The following is a 22,032-nucleotide window of genomic DNA, read 5'->3' on the forward strand; positions in this document are numbered from 1 at the left end:
ACCAGTGTTATTTAATATCTTCATTAGTGACAGAGGGATCAAGTGCACCCTCAGCAAGTTTGCAGATGACACCAAGCTGAGTGGTGCAGTGACACACCTGAAGGATGGGATGCCATCCAGAAGGATCTGGGCAAGCTCAGAAAGTGGGCCCACCTGGGTGGGGGAAACCCCACTATTGATGAAGACTCTGGGATGAACAGATCGAGAGCAGCCCAAGGACTTGGGGGTGCTGATGGATGGATGAGAGGCTGGACATGACCCAGCAATGTGAGCTCACAGCCCAGAAAGCCAAGTGTATCCTGGGCTGCACCAGATGCAGCCTGGGCAGCAGGTCAGGGGAGGGGGTTCTGCCTCTCTACTCTGCTCTGGTGAGATCCCACCTGCAGTGCTGCATCCAGCTCTGGGGTCCTCAGCAAAGCAAGGACCTCCACCTGTTGGAGTGAGTCCAGAGGAGGCCACCAAGGTGGTTAGAAAGATGGAGCACCTCTCCTACAAGGAAAGGCTGAAAGAATAGGGATTTGTTCAGCCTGGAGAACAGAAGGCTTCAGGGAGACCTTATAGCAGCCTTCCAGTACCTAGAGGGGTTTTACAAGAGAGCTGGAAAGGGACTGTTAACAAAGGCATGTAGTGACAAGACAGGAGGAATGGCTCTTAACTGAAAGACGGTAGGTTTAGATTAGATATAAGGAAGAAATTCTTTACTGTGAGGGTGGTGAGGCACTGGAACAGGTTGCCCAGCGAAGTTGTGGATGTCCCATCCCTAGAAGTGTTCAAGGCTAGGTTGAATGGGGCCTTGAGCAACCTGGTCTAGTGGAAGGTATCCCCACCCACAGCAGGAGGGTTGGAACTAGGTGATCTTCAAGGTCCCTTCCAATCCAAGCCATTCTGTGATTCTATGATTCTCTTAGGAGAGAATAAATCTGTATATCAAAAGTCATATAAAAAAAGAATTACTGCAAATATAACCTAAGAAGTAGAGCAAAAAGGCAATAAAGGAAAATCCGTCCTTGGAGGTTTTTCATTACTGTTGTATTTTACCTCTTCTAGGCTTTCTTCCAAATTTCTATCAGATATTTCTGGCTTCTCCTTTTTCCCTGCTGTCTGCTTACATTACAGTTACTAATGTTCCTGCAGCTGAGGTGAAGGTAGAGTTACTTCCAAGTCAGCTACTGTTGTTTTGTAGTCATCCCATAGTGAAGCTGCCAAGTGATGTTTTGTTTACTCCTTTTGCATCTGTGCTCTCATACGTTGGCTGAACATATGTTTTTTCCATGCTGTATGGTAGCCCATCTAGTCTTGAGAGAATGAGGCTGAAAGTATTCATCTTGGTTTAATAATGAATAATAATTATAACAAGTTACTATTTTTTTAATTATAGAAGCTAATGCTCTTATGTTGCACTCATGGTTCCTGTGCCTTGCAAAGGCCAAAGAACAGAAACTCAGCCTTGCACACTGGGACGTGATCCTGGCAACTGATCCAAGTATTTAGAAGCCTGCGTAGTGCTCTTAGAAGCTGTTGGCTTGCACTGCATTAAGATGTAAGAACTCAAAGTGTTCTTTTAAACCACAAAATGTGCACCTAAGTGGGGCTGCAGTTAAGTCTGTTATGAAAAGCAGTCTTTTTAGGATAAATGGAATTTTACAATTTAAGATTCATGCACAGACAGGGTTGTATTGTTGAACCAGTCATTAAAGTTGGGGGGGGTTTCACCCCTTCTAATTTTTGATGGGAAAAGCTTTGTAGTTGCTTTGCTTCTTCACAACTCTGCATGTGTCAGATCTGAATGTGATTTAACTGAACAGAGAACTTCTCATTTTACAACCTATACTGGAAGGAGCAATATTGTACAAAAGCAGAATAGAGATGGGTTAGCAAGAACAATAACATTTTCCAAACCAGTTTTACTTATGCATGTGGTAATGTTTGCCAGGTGTCAGATGGTTGTCACCAGTGAAAATGTGCGGATACAAGTGGGCATGGAAAAGTTATTGGGTTTTCTTTTACTTAGGATTGCATGTTCACCTACATGCAAAATTATCTCCTTGCTGCTTGTGCTGTATTTCTTGAGAACAGCAGTTATTTTCAGTGCATTTTAACTGTGGTTTTGAACCAGAAGTTTCATATATGGAACTTTCAAAGTGCACAAGTGAAAATATCACATATTTAAACTTTAAAAGCTACTAGCCTTGTTTTCTTTGTTTTGTTTTTTAAAGTATAGTCAAAGTTACAGACCAGGAATAATTAGTTTGATGATCTTTAACTTACTGTGCTTAGCCATGACTGCCATGAAATGTGTATATATTGCAAGTAACTGAACATAGCTGAATGCCTTTTAAGTATTGTGGGAATGGGAAAATCTCAGTGAATGTCCTCTGTAAATTTCATTCAAGAAAATTCTGAACAGTTGAGCTGTTCAAGTGCATTTAAGTGTGAACCTCACTGCTGGACCACGGGCTTTTTTGAACATTTTTCCCATACCCTTACATTTTCTCTCCACCAGTGAAACTGTGGTTTTGAGGCACAGAGGGCTTCAATCAGCTACTGTATTCAGGTGAGCAGGGCGTTGTTTCTCAGGGACAGGAGAATAAGGTTTCCTCTGGTCATGTTTTCTACTGTCAGGATGGAGCCTTCTCAGCCTTGCTCCATTCCTACCAGCTCCTGCTCCATGTGTTTAAGGTGTATTCCATGCCTGTCGACGTGTGAAGTGGTGCTATAGTATATGCATTATGTCTGTTAGGTGGGATTTGTTAATGCTGGATGCATGACCAGCATTGCCTTGCACTCTCATGAGAGGGCACCAATGCCACACTGTCCATGACTCTATTTCATCATATTTTTACTGCCTAAGGCAGCAATATGGAATCCACCTAGAGTCTGAGCTGCCATTTCTGGTGAGTTTAACTTTTTGTTTAATAATTAGTGAAGATAATTGTCTTCATTCCTATTGTAGCTGTTTATTATATTTTAACAAATACTTCACTAGGTGCCTGTCAGTGTCAGTACATAAAAATATACAGAACATCTTTAAGATCCAGAACAGCTATGACTTTAGCACCTGGAAAAACAGCACTGATCATGACAAAAATTCTAGTGTAGGAGTATTGGTGTGTTTCATAGATGGAAAGAGATATATCCAATCCAGCTACCTCAGTGCTTCAGCACAAGGTCAGTACTAGACCTGGAGCAGCATCCAGTTTGTTGCCGTGCAGCATTGTCATCATGTTTGTTATGATCCCTAGATTGCTTAGTACTGATTTAAAAAAAAAAAAGTACAATCATTGTCTTGAAAAAGTAGAACAGAAAAAGAATATTGTGCTTCGTTGTAGCATTAATAGATCAGTAACAATAAAATTCTGTAGCAGCAGAGAGTAATAAAAGAACAAGCCTAATGTCCCTTAAAAATCATTATTGCTGATGAGGCAGTTATATCACTTCCTGCTCCAGTGATTGACAACATCTTTATCCAATATTCATAACCAGATTCTTTCTGGAAACTAATCTGTCCTTGTTCGGATGTTTCCTTGTCTTCCTCAAAAAATGCATTTGGCACTGAGAGTAAAGAAACTGCTGATATTGAATGTTTCCATATTTCTGCTTACTCTATCAACAGGGCTATATTTGTGGGGGGGTTTTAAGCATCTTATTTTAAAGAATATCAGATAGATAGTATCATATGATATCTTATGAAGTGGGACATTTTCTCCTCCCTCCCTATATCCATGCACACCATCAAAACTCAGATTTTGTCTTTTGCCTGTTTTTAGGTGTAAATAACATGGTCTAACCCTCCAGCTTTTGCCAAGAAGTAAATAATAATTTTGATGTCAGATCAGATGCCAGGTTTACAAAGGCAGCCTGCAGTCATTGGTTGACTGGTGAAACAAGAATTCCTTGGTTTAGGTTCTTGAGGGAGTATTGCTTGCAAGTGACCATTTTCACAGTGAAATTAATGCTCAAAAGGAAAAAAAAAAGGAAAACCTACTCAAAAGAGGAACACTGATGTCTTTATCCATAGCACTGTGATTATACAATATGTTATTTTCAGTGTAAATCCCACAATCTGTCATGCTTGTATTTTTGGAATCTTTGATGACCAAATGTTTTGAATTGTAAAGGGTGGTTGTGGTTTAAGTTTCACACAAAAGCACATGTGGAGTCCATGTGCAACCCTTCTAAATTTTGATATTAAAACATATCAGTTAAAGCTGGGGCACATGTGGAGTGAAGAATATGCATTTAAATTAAGGTACTCTCACTTTCTAACTCAGTGGATGAAATATCCGTACTATCATGTCAGTTTTACTGCTCCTGCTGCCTATACAATATTGATTATAGATCAGAAAAACTTTCTGTTCTTTAATAATTAGTCTAATGAGAATTCCCACATATATCCTAGACTGAAGACCATTTAGCTTCTTAATAACTTGGTGCTCTCTTAGAAGTATCTTACAAGATGTGGTTTTGTGAGAATGCTCTCATACTGCCTTTGTATTTTGGGACTTCTCTGCTCCAGCAGCTTTTTAAAGACGCAATTCACTGTCCTCTTTTTTCTAGGAACGTGGTTAAACAACGCAGCTTGGGAAAGAGGAAAGGGGAGAAATAGTTGCTTTACTTGTTAAAGTAGGTGGGCAGCCTTGCGCTGCCAATCTGATCAGAATGGCCCGGGTTTTGGCATTGTCCACAGTGTTACAAAGTTCACTTACTATGTGGAGAAAGAGTAAGAAGTCTGGAAGTCTCTCCCTAAATTGCATTAAAAAAAAAAAAATCCATCTTCAGGGGGGTGGTGGGGAAGAGGGTTTGGTGGTTTGAGCCCTCTTTCATGGTTTAGGACGTCAGAAGAATTATAGCCTTGTGTTACAGGCTATTGCTTTGCTAACTCTGCACTTTCATGGCCTTATGAACACAGTAAGTAATTCTGCTTTTTTTAAAGATTCCATGTACACCCTTTCTGTGGAACATAGGTTGCCAGCTAGTTGGTCTGAGCAGGAACGAGAGTGCTCATTAACTGAGTAGGCTAACAAAAATACACGAAGCAAGGGAAGGATTTTTGGGAGACTGCTTGCAGCAGAAATTAATAGCTCTGTTGGATAATGATATTTGTCTCTCAGTGAAGCAAAAGGCTCTAGTGACTTAAAGCTCTTCAGTTAACAATTTTTGTCATAGGGAGTGAGTTTACTGGAATTCCTAATCCTGCTAGAGTGAGAAATTTCATGAACTTTACTGGTTTCAGAAAGGAGATATCTCCCTTAAATTTCTCAACGTATCTTAGTTTGAGTCTTATCTGCTCTGACTGTAGGATTCTTTTGTATGCCTTTTGTTCCTAAGGACAGGAGAAATACTAGAATCACATAATCACAGAATATGCCGAGTTAGAAGGGATCCACAAGGATCATCAAGTCCAACCCTTAGCTCTGCACAGGACCATCTCCAAGAGTCATGTCCTGAGTCCCCATGTGCCTGAGTATTGTCCAAACACTTTTTGAACTCTGGCAGGCTTGGTGCTGTGACCACTTCCCTGGGGAGCCCGTTCCAGTGCCCAACCACCCTCTGGTTGAAGAACCTCTTACTAATATCCAACCTAAACCTCCCCTGATACAGCTTCAGGCCATTTCCTCAGGTCCTGTCACTGGTCACCACAGAGAAGAGATCAGTGCCTGCCCTTCCTCTTCCCCTCACAAGGAAGTTGTAGACTGCAATGAGGTCTCCCCTCCAGGCTGAACAGACCAAGTGACCTCAGCTGCTCCTCATACGGCTTTCCCTGAAGACCCTTCACCATCTGCATTCTCCATCTTTGGACACTCTCTAACAGCTTAATATCTTTCCTATATTACAGTGCCCAAAACTGCAGACAATATTCAAGGTGAGGCCACCCCAGTGCAGAGCAGAGCAGGACAATCCTCAGCTGGCTGGTGATGCTTTGCCTGATGCCCCCCCCCCAGGTTATGGTTGGCCTTCCTGGTTGCCAGGGCACTGCTGACTCATGTTCAACTTAGTGTCAAAGTATAATATAAGGTGCATACACAACAAAATGGTAGCAGCACTGGGTTTTTCAATACACTGGAAGTTGAGAAGATTCCTTGAATTATAAATCACAACTTACTTCAAATGTGACGTATGATAGAAGGAACCTTGATCATGAGTTTATCTCTTGCTGCTTTTTATTTTGAAAAGGTGTTATGCTTGTGTGTCACAAAAAAAACCCCAGAGAATTATCCAGAAATCCCTGCATGGAAATGATAGTGTGATTCCTAGAAGTTTTAAGCTTCATGGAAGACAGAGACCAATGAAAAATTATTTTCAACAGGGATTTCAAAAGAAACAGTCAGAGAAAGAAGATAGGAAGGAGGAAGACCTTTAAACCACTCTAAAATTGGTAGAACCTGCCCTGAGGCATGACCTGCAAAGGCTTTTATTGAAGGACTGTACTTGGGCTACTTAATGAAAGAATATGGGTGCATTCATGTCTGTTGAGAAAGAGAGTTAAAAATAGACATCCTGAGTTGTTCTTTACAGCAGTACTTACTGAATTTTCCTTTCAGCACCGAAGAGTGGTCTCCAGAACCGTCTGCTCTTTCACCTGGCACATAAGGTATGATGTCTTTTCTTCACTCGTGCTTTGTTTGTTTTCTTTTCAGTTTGGTAAGGTGTAATTTATGCTGGCAACCTGGCAGAATAATTAAAACGTCTGTTGTGGCAGAAGAACAAATGTTTTCCATAACCACCCTCCTGTATTAAAATGTGGAGGAGAAAATAAGTGTGAAAACATGATCTCAGAATAGATACCCTCAGCATGTTTCTAAGGGAAGTCTTACCAGTACACTTCACATAAGTTGTACAACAGGAGCCTGATGACATTTTTGATCACAAGGAGCCTGGAACATTAATGTTCCAGAATCAGAAATGTATAAGCCACTATTTTTACCTTTTTTTTTTTTTTTTTTGGAAGTGTACCAAGTTTTCCAAACTTGCAGCTCTCTTACACTTGGCAATTTGACCAAAATGGTGTATATGCTATTACTGATCCTCCTACGTAATTCAGTATCCAGGAAGTCATATTGTTAATAGCATGAAATTTACTTTAATTTCAGCAACAATTAAGTGCTTATTTCACTTACCGCACATAGCTATCTTCCCTTAAATTAAGTTTTGTACCACCCTGTGTTATATTTAACAAGTATTCTGCTACTGAGGACATTGAGTTGAAAGAAAGTAAATGTTAGCTTTGATGTCAGATTCTCTTTACTTAAATCTCTCTTAATTTTAAGAGAGAAATCTTTAAACCGTTTTTGTAGTGGCGCTGGCACTTACAGATGCCAGCACTTACAGATGTCAGTGATGAGCTAGGAATTAATCAACTTCTTTTCATCTAGTTAGTCATTGGAAATAAAGGGTTTTATGAAACTATGAAGCCCATTGCCTTTAGTTCTGTTGAGCAACTTATCTTGCCTTTTATCTGGAGTATCATTTTGTGACTGGCTCAAAGAGGGAGGAAAAGAATCTGAAGAAAACTGAGCTGATAGGTAGGAAAACAAATATATAAGATTAGAATTTGTGTGTAAGATGAATAATAATTATGAAACAGCAAAACCAGCAAAGGGAAGCACTGGAATAAGTGACTTGAGTAGACTGCTAAGGTAAATAACCTCAACTTTACTTTTGTAATACAAATATAATGTGTATGTTTAACTCTGTTCCTTGTTTTTATCTTATGTGTGTGTATTATGTGCTATTCAGCAATGCTTTTAAAAATAAATCATTTAGTTAAACTGAAATTTTAAGGAGCCAGTGAAAGAGAATTTGTTAGTGCTGTAAAGAGTCTTGTGAAAATTAGAGCTTGTGTGTTGGCAAGGCTTGAATTTTTCTGCTATCCATGAGAAATTAGATTTGGATCTACAAACAGCAGAATTTTTTCTGGCTTGAATAACAGTCAAATTTTGTGTTGTGAAATTCTGTTTGTGAAATAATTAATTCAGCTCTTTCCCTCTTATCCATCAAAGCACGTGACATCTAATTATATCTAAATCACACCTTCAAGGAAAATGTGTGCTTAGTTTTAGCCTAACATCCAGTTTGAACTGATTTCCTCCTTCACTGGTCATATTAACTTTAAAGTAACAGAGTTTTTCCACATGTTTGATATTAATCACCTGCTGTTTACCAGCAAAACTAGTCTAGCTAATTAAAATAGTTTTCTTGCTGAACTCATCTGAGGATGTGTCACGCTCTTTTTAGTTCAGTGATGAAAAGAAATTGATGAGCTCTCACCAGAATCTGCAAGATATTACAGAAGATCAGCTTAGCTTGGCATCTATCCACTACATGCGGTCCCACTACCAAGAGGCGATTGATATCTACAAACGCATTCTACTTGAGAATCGGTGGGCATCTCTAAGCCTTATTGCAGTGTCTGTGCTATTGTTGGTATTTAAATTCCATATAGTTGCTTGGTTTCTGAAACCAAGCATGGGCATTTTCCACAACTGCTATGTCCTTTTCGTATCGCAAAATGCGCATCAGTTGCAGCCCCTCAATTTTGTTCATTGCAAAGTATTTTTAAAAAATGAATGTTTAAAAAGAAATCTGCTCTCTGTTGGGTTTTTTTAGTGTTACTGTTGTGTAATTCATTCTGATATCTTTTTTTTATTTTGTTACTTATTTCTTCTGAGATGATATATGGTTATGTACCTGCTTTATCTTTTTCCTTTTTCCCCTCTGATGGCCAGTCTGGTGATCGTTGCTTGAATTATTGACTTCTTCACCTCTTAGCCTTTCTAAGAATGGTTCCGTTGTTGGGTTTATGTAAAGTTCCTTGCATTCCTTGAAGTCTGAAATTCTTTCCTTTTCTATTTATCCCCTTTGACACTTATTGATGGTTTTTCCTATCGTGTTCTGCAAATTTTTAGCTCACAATTTAGGAAGAAACAAATTGAATTCTTAAATAGATGGAAGTATTGTTTAATAAAATAGAAACTGCTGTCCCAGAATACAGCTCTCTTTTGGTGGTATCTCCTCTTGAACATTTCAGAGAAATCCATCATAATGTATATAAGTATGTCATGTAATGCTTGGGGAAGAGATTTTAACTTCCAAGTCCTGCAGAAGCAATCACTCAAAGCTAAATGAGTAACCTTCATAACAATTATCCTTTTACTTACAGTTTCCACAAATGCCTGTCTTATTTCTGTATCTAGTTCTTCTGGCTTGACAGCTTGTAATGAGAAGGATTTTTTAAAATAATTGTACTTGATGCAAACTTTTATGCACATATTAAATGTCTTTGCATATATTGCTTAGAAAATCCTGTTCTGCCAGGCCAGATACAATGCTCATGTTCTGTGCGTTTCCTTGGTGTGAAGTTGCCACTGTTTCCCAGATTTGCAAGTGAAAAGTCTTGTAGGTAGTACTTAAAAGCTGCAGTAGCTTCTGTGGAAAAAATAAATAATGTGAATCTGGATCTGTGCAGTCTTAGCCAACAAACTAGAGAAGCTCTAAGCATTTCTCAGAAACCCCAGTTTTGATGTGCTTGTAAAATATGTATAGACATGTGAGAGCTTTATTACTGATTTTAATGCTCTGTAATGGGAAACGTTAAACTATCTGGTGGGATTTAAATGTTCTTTTTAATCCTCTTTCCTGCAGGGAATACCTGGCTCTGAATGTATATGTGGCCCTATGCTATTACAAACTGGATTACTATGATGTATCACAGGAAGTGCTAGCTGTTTATCTTCAGCAAGTTCCTGACAGCACCATTGCTCTTAACCTTAAGGCTTGTAACCATTTCCGACTTTACAATGGGAAGGCTGCTGAGGTATCTGTTGGACAGTCCCTCAGTTCACCTTTATTTTAGTTTAAAAATCCATATATGTTTCTTTTCCTCGTTATCTGTCTTAATCAGTAATGTTGATAATGGCCTTTATCTTGTCATTGTGTCCTTCTTTTAGGAATGTCACCACTTTCAGTTTCCCTGGTATTAACCCATCTGCCCACATGCATGCACAGTGGTCTTTCCATTTTCTCAGTTCACTTTTGATCTTGTGTTTATACATATTATCCAGTTTCTAAAATTATCCTATAGAAGTGAGAAAGCCAAATCTTCCAGTGGCCTACCACTGATGGAGATGTATTTCTGTCAGCTTTGGAGCTCATTTGAAGCTTCACTTAGGCTTCTGTGCTTTTTTGGTTTTGTGGTAAAATTTTGGAATGTATGTAATTCCAGGCAGAGCTCAAGAACTTGACTGACAGTGCCTCATCATCTTTTGAGTTTGGCAAAGAGCTCATTAAACACAATCTGGTAAGTAATGCATTTCTGGGACTTAATATAAACAGCACTCATTTGTAGAGCTTTTCATGATGATTCATAAAATGGAATATTTTGGTAATTGCAGACCTAACTGAATTTTTGCTGCCATGCAAGTCCAGGAATCCTACCTGTATAATGAATGTGCCATCAAGTGTATTTATTTTTTCCCCTGGAATTTTTCCCTGACAGTTAGACTGTGTCAAGAAAAATAATAATGTTGTTGTTTGTGTAAGAATACCTTTGCAAGATATTTTGTGGAGCCCACTCAATAAGGACACTGTAGAAACAAGTCAGAATGTATGACCCTGAACTCTTTATTTAGTACCACAACAACGTGAGTGGAATTAAGATAACTAGTGAAAATGACCTTCATCCAAAAAGTACTAAACAAAGAATTCTAGGAAAAAAGCTGCTGATAAAAGCCAAAATACTTGTGTGGTCTGCAGAAAAAGAGTCACTAATCACTAGTTAATTTTCCCTTCAGTGGTATTATTACTTTGCTGTACAGCTGGTAACAGCAGATTGCTCTTATTTAATGATGGGCAGTTGCTTGCTTTGTCGTTTTTCAAGAGCAGTCATAACAAGCTAACGCTTCTTTCCCCAAAAGTAAAAACTGTTTTCAAACTGGACTTTTGTGAGTTAACATTGTTTATTTTGTATGCTGGTCTTTTTGCCAGTGGTTTATTGAATAACTATGTTAGATTTTGTTGGAAGAACCATCATATGAAACTGAAGTATAATCAACTGCTCCTGACCATTTTAGCATCTTCCTAAATAAATGTAGAGTTGTTAGTCTCATTTTTTTCATATGAAAACATCATAAGCAAATAGTAATTTTGTATGTGTTCCCTTCACTCTTGTTTCAGACAATATTATTCTTTTAAATCTGTGATACATAATGTATCACTGTTTTGAGCTGCTAAAAGTTAAAATAAATTAATCTTTACTGATGGATTAAACACTTTATATTCTTCAGAATAAAGATTGTCACACTTAGTAATTCTATAGCTATATTAAAGCAGGGATTATGCTAATCCCAGAGCCACTGACCTTTTCCTACTCTTAATATAGGAGTTTAAGGATTCATGTCCTTGAATTAAGATATCATAGAAAAGATTTTGATACATGGTTATCAATATGCTGTTTTTCTCTGCAGGTGGTTTTCCGAGGAGGAGAAGGGGCTTTGCAGGTCCTGCCTCCTTTGGTTGATGTTATTCCTGAGGCAAGACTGAATCTTGTGATTTACTATCTCCGGCAAGGTAAATACACCTTCCTCTGGCTTTTTCATACCTTCAGGGATGACATTCATTCATCTTATCTCAACTGACTATTCAATGAAATGCTTTTTTTCTCTGCAGGAAAATGTAATGTATTTCATTTACTGTTCCTCCAGAAGATAGTGAAGTAAGAGTTTCCATGGCTTGCAGAGAAGGCTTTAGTTGTGTGCAGTCAAATAAATGTACTTTGACAGAATATTGCAGATTCTTGGGTTGAAGGAGATGGCTTTGGGGACGGTGGTGTTTAACTGTTTCTAGTGAGATGACCTCTCTTCTGTCTGAATGTGTGAGAATGGTAGGCATATGTCCTCTGAAGGCAAGGACAACTGTTTCTGTAAATATAGCACAAACAGGATATGAGCCTAAGTGACTGTGAACGAGGCTACAGTTTGTGAACAAGACATTGCGTTAAAAATCTACTTTACAACTCTTAAAGGATGCAGGTATGTAGCCAGAATCAGTTGGAAAGGATTTTGTACTAGTATCTCTCCTTCATTTGCCAGCTTCTTTGAATTATATCTGAATTTTTCAAAGCCATTACTATTCTCCCATTGTGTTCTTTTATTCGACAATGACTGGCTGGTTGACTGGCTGTGTGACTCAAGCCAGGTCCAATTAGGTCATGTTGCTTAGTTCCAGCTTCCTCTGTTCTACTTTGTGTCCATTGCCTTTCGTCTTACTCTATGGAACCTGTCTCCATCTTCTCTGTACCCTCCTATCAGTAAGTTGTAGACAGCGATAAGATCTCCCTTGAGCCTTCTCTTCTGAAGCTAAGGAAATGCAGTTCTCTCCGTCTCTCCTCAGCCCCCTTCTTGCCTTGGGAGTCCTGGGTGGGCTCACTCCGGTATTTCATCGTCTGTCTTAATTGAGGGATCCCAAAACTGGACACCCTACTCCAATGCAATCTCACAAGGGTCAAATAGAGAAGCATTCCTTCCCTTACCATGATGACTACATTCATGCTAATATGATCTAGTGTACAGTTGGCCTCCTTTGCTGCAAGACTTCACTATCTGCCAGGTTGCCTTTTAGCCAGTCAGCTCCCCACCTGACTTGTTCAGGCATGTTTCAAACCAAGCAAGATGCAGGACTTGCATTTTGCCTCTGCTGAACTTTCTGAGATTTCTTTCTTTCAGCCCATTTACTCAGCCTGCTGAGCTGCTTCTCAATAGCTGGGAGCTTTCTTCACAATCTTCTATCATTTGCAAACTTGCTGAGAGTACTCTATCTGGATCATTACTATAAATATAAATAAGACATTCAACGGTATCAATCCCTGGGGAATTTGATTAGTAATGAGCCACCTGATAGATTTTGTACAACTGATGACTGTCTTTTGATAGTCCAGCCAGTTTTCCATCCCCTTATAGTCTTACTTAGCCAGTCCTATCTTTCAAGTCTGTATGAGAGACCATGTCAAAGACCTTGCTAAAGCCAAGGTACACAAGCATTCACTACTATCCCCTTATCCATACAACCAGTCATACATTGGGTTAGTCAGTACACTTTGGCATTGGGAAATCTATGCTTGCTGTTCCCAGCCACCTTTCTGTCCAGTATTGTTGCTAATTTCACTATAGGCAATATTGGTATTACTACTAATTACCTTGCCCAATAATATTGTTGATAATAATACACATGTGTCAAATTAAGTTCTACTTACACAGAAACAAAGTACATCTCGTGCATCACTTAAAAATCAGTCTTGTTTACTCATTTGCCATTAACCTTGCAGTAATTTTAATTAGTTAGGTTCTGCTCTTCACTTTGGTGTACAAATGACTTGCATACTGACAAAGAAGGTCAAGGGGAATTAGGATTAAAATCTCTGTCCTGGTTTGGCTAAATTTCCATTTTTAGCTCTTGGTAGGGTAGCAGCATCAGTTAGGAATGTGAGAAATCATTACTTCTAATGACTACAACTGTCTCTCTAAAACTTAAATGTCTCCGATAAAGGTAGGTTGGTGTTAATACATGCTCAGAACTGGAATGTCTGAAGCACAAACATGCATCCCATTTTTATCAGTTCTTCAGGGTAGTGACTTTCAGCAAGATTTGGGGCCTGTTGGTATCTAGCTATAATCTGCTCCCATGAGATTTGCTATAGGCTTCTTTTGGAGCCTGAAGAGCATAGCTCTGTGTTCATGTTCTCCACTGATGGAAATAAGCGCTGCTGTCATTTTTCTTTTTTGGTGGTGGTGGTGGTCTGAGCTAGCAAAAAATGTCAAAAAATCCTCCAAACCAACAATTTCTATTAAAAAAAAAAAAAGAAAAAAAGAAAAGGTAATGACTTTTGGCAAGTACCTTGTGCTGCCTTACTATGTGACTGCTCAAGGGAATGGGTAAGAAAGCAGAGGTATTGGGTGGGAGACTGGCAACTCCAATGTATATTGCCTTAAGTGGTTGAATGGATGGTATGTACTAGCGAAAAAGGTTTTGTTTGATAAGGTTTGTTTTTGTGGGCAGCTGGTATAATGCTGTATTAAAATAATTTTGCTAGTAAAAGACTATCTTCACTAGATTGTTTTACAAAGCCAACCGAAGTGCCAACATCTTTTTTTTTTATTTAGGTAAGGTTTAGGATGTTTTCAGTTTATATAATGCTTGTGTGGGAAGGAAGTTGCTTATTGATTTCAAACTTCTCATTTAAACTTCTATACTAGTAGTGCTTTCCTTGTTAGAATTAGGATCAGGTAAGAGCTGCTGGACAGATATTGAAATATTGATAAGGAAGAGATGAAGTTTCCCTACAGCATCATGTTACCCTATCCTCCTTGAGGGGTAAATCAATATGAGAAAAGAAAATACAGGAAGATGATGGATTTATGATTTTGACCTTGTGCTGATGAGAAGGCAGCCACTAGGTTATGAACAAGGGGTCCAAATCATCTTTACTAGGAAAATTGTAATAACAAAGAAGCTATTACTCACTCCATGTTTGTTATTTAAGTTCTAGAAAACCGTCACCATTGTGATAGAAATTCACAATGATTTATAGTTACCTTTCTCCTCCTGTCTAAATGGTTTATTTCTTAGTCTATGACTATTGGGGAATGTTGTAGAGGATAAGTGACTTGTTCTAATACAGTGTGCTATGGGTTGTCATGCATTCTAATGTCTGGCATTTCAGATGATGTGCAGGAGGCTTATAACCTGATTAAGGACCTGGAACCTACAGCTCCACAGGTAATTGGAAACTGATGTCATGGCACATAGATAGAGGTTATAAATTGATATGAAATCTGCCACATACAAAACTGGTGTCCTGAGGACAGCTTGCCCCATTCCCACTCCTAAAACTTTTGTGTTTTCCATCCCTTCATGAACAATAGATTTAATATGCATGCATAAAGTATTATATAGGTGCATATATGAGTACTTAGCCTGTTTATTACTGTACTGCCTGGGGTCAGCTAAGAATATAGCTCTGTTGTGCTCAGCATTTTGGGGAGCTGACCATTAGTGCATGGATAAAAGCTCTCTTCCAACTACAGCTACTTGTCACTTCTACCCTGGTGATGATTACCATCCCTCAGATCTGCTAGCTCAGGTGCTTGTACGGTTTGTCCTGAAGCCATTTCGATAAAAATGAGCTAGATTAGATTAAACAGTTTAAATAAATGGTATTCTCTAATCTCATCACACTTTGACTGCCATGAGTGAAAACTGCAGCGTCCCTTGACTGCTACTGTAATTTTCTTTTGTGGTTGTTCCAGCAGCTTTAGTCTCTGATTTATTCCTCTTCGCAGTTTATTTTCCAAAGGTCACATAGCTGGGCATGAAAGGGACCTTTCATGAGTCTGTGTGAGGAATTATATGGAGGGAGGGAAAAGGAAAACCTCAAGAACACAGATCTGGTGATTCTGTGCTGAGGAGGGTCTTCTGATGTTGCTTTACATTTCTTGCGTTCTTCAGTATGGCAAGACTTACTTGAACAGTTTTCTGCAGCCAGTGGTCCTTTAGCCTCTGTTTTCCCCATATACATGTCTAATAATTCTTTATGACGTTTTTAAATGAGAATCTTTGTGCTTCTTTTTCCATTTTTCGCTTACACTTGTAAGGAACTCCCTGCTAAGACTTGCCGAACTACTTGTATAACCTCCTTGAGTACTTTGCAAATATTTCATCATGGTGCCTGTAGGATAATAATTTGGCACCTGTAAGAAAGTTGGTGTGCTAAAACGATTACTTAGCATCCTGGCTAGTACTCTCAGATTGTTTGCTTGCAATCCATTGTTGGTCTGTGTAGATGTGTCTTTCTCTTTTTCTGTGTTTACCTCTGTGACAAGGCTGTCCAGGTTTATCAGGAATACCTACAAAACAGATTTATAGCTATAACTCTTTAATTTTAAGATTTGGATAAGACAAAAGAGTCTGTTGCATGCTGAGAAAATCTTGCTCAGCAAGGATGTTAGTGGTTATGGTTAACCAATGTGCATATTTGAAATGGGATCTGTGCTTTATTATAACAATATTGTACTTATTGGTCATATGATGGTGAAGAGGGCATGAAAGGATGTTATCGTGTTCCTTCTGGTGCATTGTCTTTGACCATAAGAGTTATCAGAAAATATAGTACTCCTTTGCATCCCATATATTTAGTAGAAGTGACTACCTAGCAAGTGGAATGCATTTTGGGGGGCTAAATTAGTACTACTGTGATTAAGCGTTACCACAGTAACCAGCTACCTACTAAACTGAGCTGGGATAGAGTTGAATTTATGAAGAAAATAATGTACACATAGGCTTTTATGTGTCTTATAAAATCTTCACCTTGTCTTGTCTGATCCTTTTTACAACTTTTTTTCAGGAGTACATCCTCAAAGGAGTTGTAAATGCAGCACTTGGACAAGAAGTTGGCTCAGTAAGTGAAGCCCATGAAGTTCTTCAGCTTCTCCAACAAGAGAATGTGAACACATCTGTAGGGACTAGAATGGAGTGAAAGAGACAGTCATTTCTCATTTAGATTGCAGGATCTCTGAGTCTCTCAACCTTCTTCCACACAGTAGTCAGTCCAGAATGAGTGAAATGCAAATTTCCATTGCTGGTCTTGACAGTAAATCAAGCTGAATTTGGCTTCTCTATCCTGTTTCCAAAAAAACTTTACTTTCTACAGTATTCTTGTGTATATAGGCACATACAGTGGCACATTTACCTTTTCTGTTTTTCCTTCAGCCCTGGTTTGTCTGTTAGTTTCTCCCCATCTGTTCCTCAGAGCATATTTTCATTATGTATTGTAGCATCAACTCTGGAACTCATGTTGGGTTAATTTTTTTCCTCTTCCAGAGAGATCATCTGAAAATTGCTCAGCAGTTCTTCCAGTTGGTCGGGGAATCAGCCAGCGAATGTGGTATGTTTGAAATATTCTTTCTCCATTATGTAATCCGTCTTAAAATATCCATACTATCATACTATCCTATCTGTGTCCAACTCCTGACTGCTGGCAGGACTATTGCTAGGCATTTTGTTGTTATAGGATGAGTATCAGGAAATGTAAAACAAATTTGGAAGTTTACATTAGAGGGCTCATTTGATTCCAGACCTTACTGTATGACTGGAAAAGAGGCTGTACTGCAAACTGTTAGTCTTTACTGAGAGGCTCTGTGGCTTGCCTTTGACTAATAATCTCCATTATAAAAACAGAAGACAACAGCCTAATTAATTAGATGAAGTGTTTGGCTGAAACTTCACAGGTACAGAAACTTCACAAATCTAGGTACAAATCTAGGACCACTAATGAAAGCCTATCAAGTACATAGAGTCCTAGCATGGAGTGTGCACTAAAACTGAGGGTGCTAAAAACATAAGGAGGAATTTGGCTACAGACAAAAATGGGGGCTCTGGGACTAACTCCTTGCTTGAATGAAAAAAAAACCTGATAAAACCAATAAAAAAATCAGCATATTTTCAATATTTACTTTTACTTATTCAATAATAGACCAAACAAAGACCTTATCTTCCCTTCCCTTTGCCAAAGTCAAAAATCCCAAATAAAAAAAGCTGGTAGGTATAACACAGAAATTGAGATGAAATAGGGCTTCCCAGTTTTCTTTTTAGGCATTGTCACTTAGTACTGTTTCTTTAGGTGGGTAACTTGTGCATGTTTATGGTGCAGACAAGTCATGGTCCTCAGAGACAGAATGCTGTCTCTTGTGTCCATGGTGACTAAAGAGAAGGAGCTCAGAGAGCGGCAGCACTGATGAAACTTTCAGAAATACTGTTGAGTCATTCTATTCTGTTCCACATGCAGCAGAGAGCTTCATGTTGGAAGGCTGGAAGTGGTTCCATAGATGAGATTTCCCTAACTCATTCCTTTTGCATTGAGGCTGTCCCTTTGGAGTTGGGATCCCAGATAACAGGAAGGAACAGTATGAACTACAGTAGTGGAGAACTTGGTTAGAGGGAATATAGCTACCTGGGTTTGTGATACCAGTAAAATCACAAGGTGACTGATACAGTGGTGGTAGATTCTTAATGCCTGTTATGGTCATGCACATGTGATGAATGACCATAGCATACATGGATAAAAATAATATGGAGATAGTCTGAGAAAACGTATCCTGAAAGGATTTGTAGTGAAGATATAGCCCAAAAGCAAAATTGAAATTGTTAGGAAGACAAAGGTCTGAATTTCACTGTGAAATAATTTTAAACTCATATGCAAAATAAGGTGGAAAGGCTGAGACTTCAACCTTCCTATGGTTGAGGGGGGGGTGGAAATAATTAACAGTGAGTGAAATAATACTCTTTTAAAATATATGTTTAGATAGGCAACTCACCATACTGAGGCCAAATTATTCACCAGCCAGCCTGGATGGGAACAGTGACTGGCATATTAAAGAGGTTTAGAGATTTTATAGAGAAAGATAATTAAATAATAGTTGGAGACTTCTGTTCTGCCCATATTGCCCTAATAAATGCAGTGACATGGCATGATAAACAGCATGAACTTTTAAATGCTGTTTCCGTCTTTCTTAGAGAAGGCACAAGTGAACAGGTAACTCTGGACCAATATAGAGATTACATAGAACCAGAGTTGAAATTTTACGATGAAACTCCAATTCTGCTACAGTCATCTGAGTATAATCAAATTCTAAATCCATGTGTTAGCAAATACCTAAAAAAATTTCCACAGTACTAATTGCAAGAAAAGAACCTACATAATAACCTTTTTCATTTCTGACAAAAAATTAGAGTGAAATAGCAGTGAAAAGGATAAAATACACCTGATTTGAACACTTGAAAGAACCCTCTGTTTCTCTAAAGAAAGGGCTCATATTCATAATTAATGAGCTATAGGATACAAATAATGACATGACTAGGTTTGCCAATGGTACAAAATTAGCCATAGTAGTAAAAAAGTAAAAGCTTCCACAATGATGAAAGATATGAGAGACTGTATAAGACTGGGTAATAATATGCAAATTAAATTTAGCAAAATTATCAGAAAAGTTGAAGGAATCTTAGGAATTGATGAGAAAAGAGAGAACAAACTAAAAATAATTACTGCGTATACATATGTGATTCTTTTTCTTGAATACTGTTTGCAGTTCTGGTCCTTACATTTCTTAAAAAATTGTAGAACAAGAAAGGATACAATAAAGACAGGAAGGGTGATCAGAGAAAGGGAATAGCTTCTTGAACAAGGAGAGATTAAATAAAGGAGGATACATGGGCTGAAAAATGACTCAGTTTGATTATGTGCATCATAAATGACAAGGAAAAGAGGAATAGAGAAGAATTATTACTGTACAATAGAAAAACCAAGGAGTATTGACATAAACTATCACACAAGAGAAATAAAATAAACAGCATTAATTACTTTTTCACATAACACAACTTATTTGATGGAGAAACTTGTGAGAATCAGAAGGTAAAAAAAACTGGTAGATTAAAAGTCCATTAGCTGTTTAAGACAAATTTTTCAGTGACTAAATCCTCAGTGCAGGTTGTTGGAAGCTAGGAGAAACTTTTGAGGAAGTAACATTACATGCCACAGTATGTATTATATGTGAAATCAGAACATGTTCTTTCTATAGCTATATATTCTTACTCAACAAGCTTCTGAACTAGACAAACTTTGGATCCAATATGATAGTTTTTATGTTCTTAACCCCTGTATTGTATACTCGTGATCATTTTTGATCTGCTCCCTTCGTTTTGCTGGATTTAGAATGGAGAACAGAATTCTTGCTGTTTGTATACTTGGGCTTTTCCAAAGCAGCCAGCCATGCTATTCAAGCATGTAAGTCTTACTTCAGCACTTCCCACTCAGCCAGTCCTTGCAAGGAGCTGGTATCACTCAATTGTCTGTGAAGATATCAAGTTAACTGCTTTGCAGATTTATAATACGGAAGTACATTTGGGCTTGCTAGAGTGAGGAAATCCTTTGCTTGCAACTGGGCCTATGTCCTGGTTTTACCTGGGATAGAGTTAATTTTCTTCTTAGAGGCTGGTACAGTGCTGTGTTTTGAATTTAATATGAAAATAACGATGATAACACACCAGTGTTTTAGTTGTTGCTAAGTTGTGCTTACCCTAAGTCAAGGGCTTTTCAGTTTCCCCTGCTCTGCCAGTGAGGAGCTGTACAAAAAGCTGGGAAGGAGCATGGCCAGGACAGCTGCTCTGAATGAGCTAAAGGGTTATTCCGTAGTGTAGAACATCATGCCCAGTACCTAAAGGGGGGAGAGTCGACTGTGAGGGGCTAATTGTGGCTTATGGGTGGGCTGGGCATTGGTAAACGGGTGGTGAGAAATTGTATTGTATATCACTTGTTTCTCTTGAGTTTTACTCTTCCCTCTCTCTCTCTTTTTTCCTCTCTCTCTTTTTCTCTCTCTCATTTTCATTACTACTATTATTAATAATAATATTATTTTATTTTATTTCAATTCAGTTATTAAACTCTTCTTATCTCAACCTGCAAGTTTTACTTTTTTTTTAGGGGAGGGGATAGAACGAGTGGTACTTAGTTGCTGACTGGTGTTAAACTACAACAGTCACAACAGTCTGATAATATGGATTATCAAAAAATAATGGATTAAAATGAAGATGTGAAATATTTTTTCTGACTTGCTTTTGTTAACTGTAGAAATCCCATGACTCTATTAAGGAAAAAGCAGCAACATGCAGTTCGGGAAGTATAGTATCATTTATTTGTAAAGTCATTTGAAATCATCAATTAAGGCCTTTGCTCTTTTTAATTAGATCTCTGACTTGAAGGTTCAAGGAACATAGAGCAAACTGAGTTAATGGGAAAGTCCGTTCCAATAAATGTACAGATTTTGTCTCAAGATGGATGTTATAAACTTTAATGGGAATAGGGTCACCCAAAAAACAAAAACTAAAAAAAGTCCAGGAAGCACTTACAATGTAGGAGTCAATATTCATCCTCTAGCAGCAATAAATAACACCCAGAACAGCAGCTTGGTTACTGGGGTTTTTTTAAGCTTAATAGAAATTCTTAGTCCTAATGACATGAAATGGAACTGACATTATGAAGGAGGATATAACTAGATTTTTATAGTTAGTTCTCATGCTCCTCTACCAGGGTCTCAACTGAGAGGAAAATTAAACAGATCAGATTTTTAAGATAAGTTAAGGAGGAAATGGGACAAGAGGAACATCAGTGAAAGTAAATTAACATTAACGTTTCTTTTAAATCCAGTCCTTCTGGTCCTTAACGTAAGTGTTACAAACTACTCCAAAACCACTACAAGCATAATGAAGAGCAGCACTCCTTTTGTTTTCAGTGGTCCTCCTTTAGGACCAACTCAGGCATATCTGATGCTGGGTGGGAGGAATGAAACATTTCTTCTGGACTTCATGTGGTCTTTTCTTTGAGGTACACTTAGGTCACCCTGAGTAATTTTTTTAAATGACAAATTTTTCCTCTTCCTGCATGAGTCACATGCGGTGAATTAGAACTGTAAAACTCTAGTTTTTCAGTCTCCAGTAGTAGTCATTGCTGAGTTGTATGAGATACTCAGACGTTGTTTGTTTTTTCAACGAAATCTTTCACTAAAAGTATATGGAGGATGGTGTGCTGGGATAATAAAATTTTCTGCCAAAATGTGGACATAAGAATAAATACTAAAATTTAGAAACTCTCGAATCATATATGGGAAAATTGTGTTTCTAATATTTTGTTACTGTGATTAATTTTTACTAAAAATGTATCCTTAGTTTTAGGTCTTCTTTGCAAGTTTTGCATTTTTAAAATTTTGTTTAAAATAAATTGTTGTGAGTTTATGAACTTCAAAAATTGAATGTCAGAGAAAATGAGCATTTTCAAGTTATCTTCAGTGTCATTATTTAGTGTTTCTTCATTCTTTTTTTTTGTTGCAAAACTGTTTCTGTTATTGTCCTCTAGAGGCATGTATTTGTGATGAAAAGTATGCATGCATGTAAAAAAGGACATATAAATATACAGGCCAGTTTTGCTCACAAGTG

The 22,032-nt window shown here is 38.1% G+C and overlaps 1 protein-coding gene across 5 annotated transcripts in view; it reads left to right on the forward strand.

The window, feature by feature from the left end:
- TTC26 (tetratricopeptide repeat domain 26) overlaps positions 1–22,032 on the forward strand; it is a 56,334-nt gene that overhangs the window by 11,070 nt on the left and 23,232 nt on the right. For 4 of the 5 annotated variants that reach the window (XM_017827696.1, XM_017827694.1, XM_017827695.1 and 1 more), the window contains exons 5-12: positions 6,543–6,592; positions 8,236–8,381; positions 9,643–9,814; positions 10,223–10,297; positions 11,463–11,565; positions 14,714–14,769; positions 16,394–16,447; positions 16,870–16,933. In XM_017827696.1, coding sequence (XP_017683185.1) covers positions 6,543–6,592; positions 8,236–8,381; positions 9,643–9,814; positions 10,223–10,297; positions 11,463–11,565; positions 14,714–14,769; positions 16,394–16,447; positions 16,870–16,933 — 720 coding nt within the window. Of the gene's footprint in view, positions 1–6,542; positions 6,593–8,235; positions 8,382–9,642; positions 9,815–10,222; positions 10,298–11,462; positions 11,566–11,664; positions 11,776–14,713; positions 14,770–16,393; positions 16,448–16,869; positions 16,934–22,032 lie in introns of those variants that run through there. The other variant, XM_017827698.1, reaches the window with a different exon arrangement.

The sequence above is a fragment of the Lepidothrix coronata genome, unplaced genomic scaffold, assembly GCF_001604755.1.
Source record: "Lepidothrix coronata isolate B3197 unplaced genomic scaffold, Lepidothrix_coronata-1.0 Scaffold141, whole genome shotgun sequence".
NCBI lineage: Eukaryota > Metazoa > Chordata > Aves > Passeriformes > Pipridae > Lepidothrix > Lepidothrix coronata.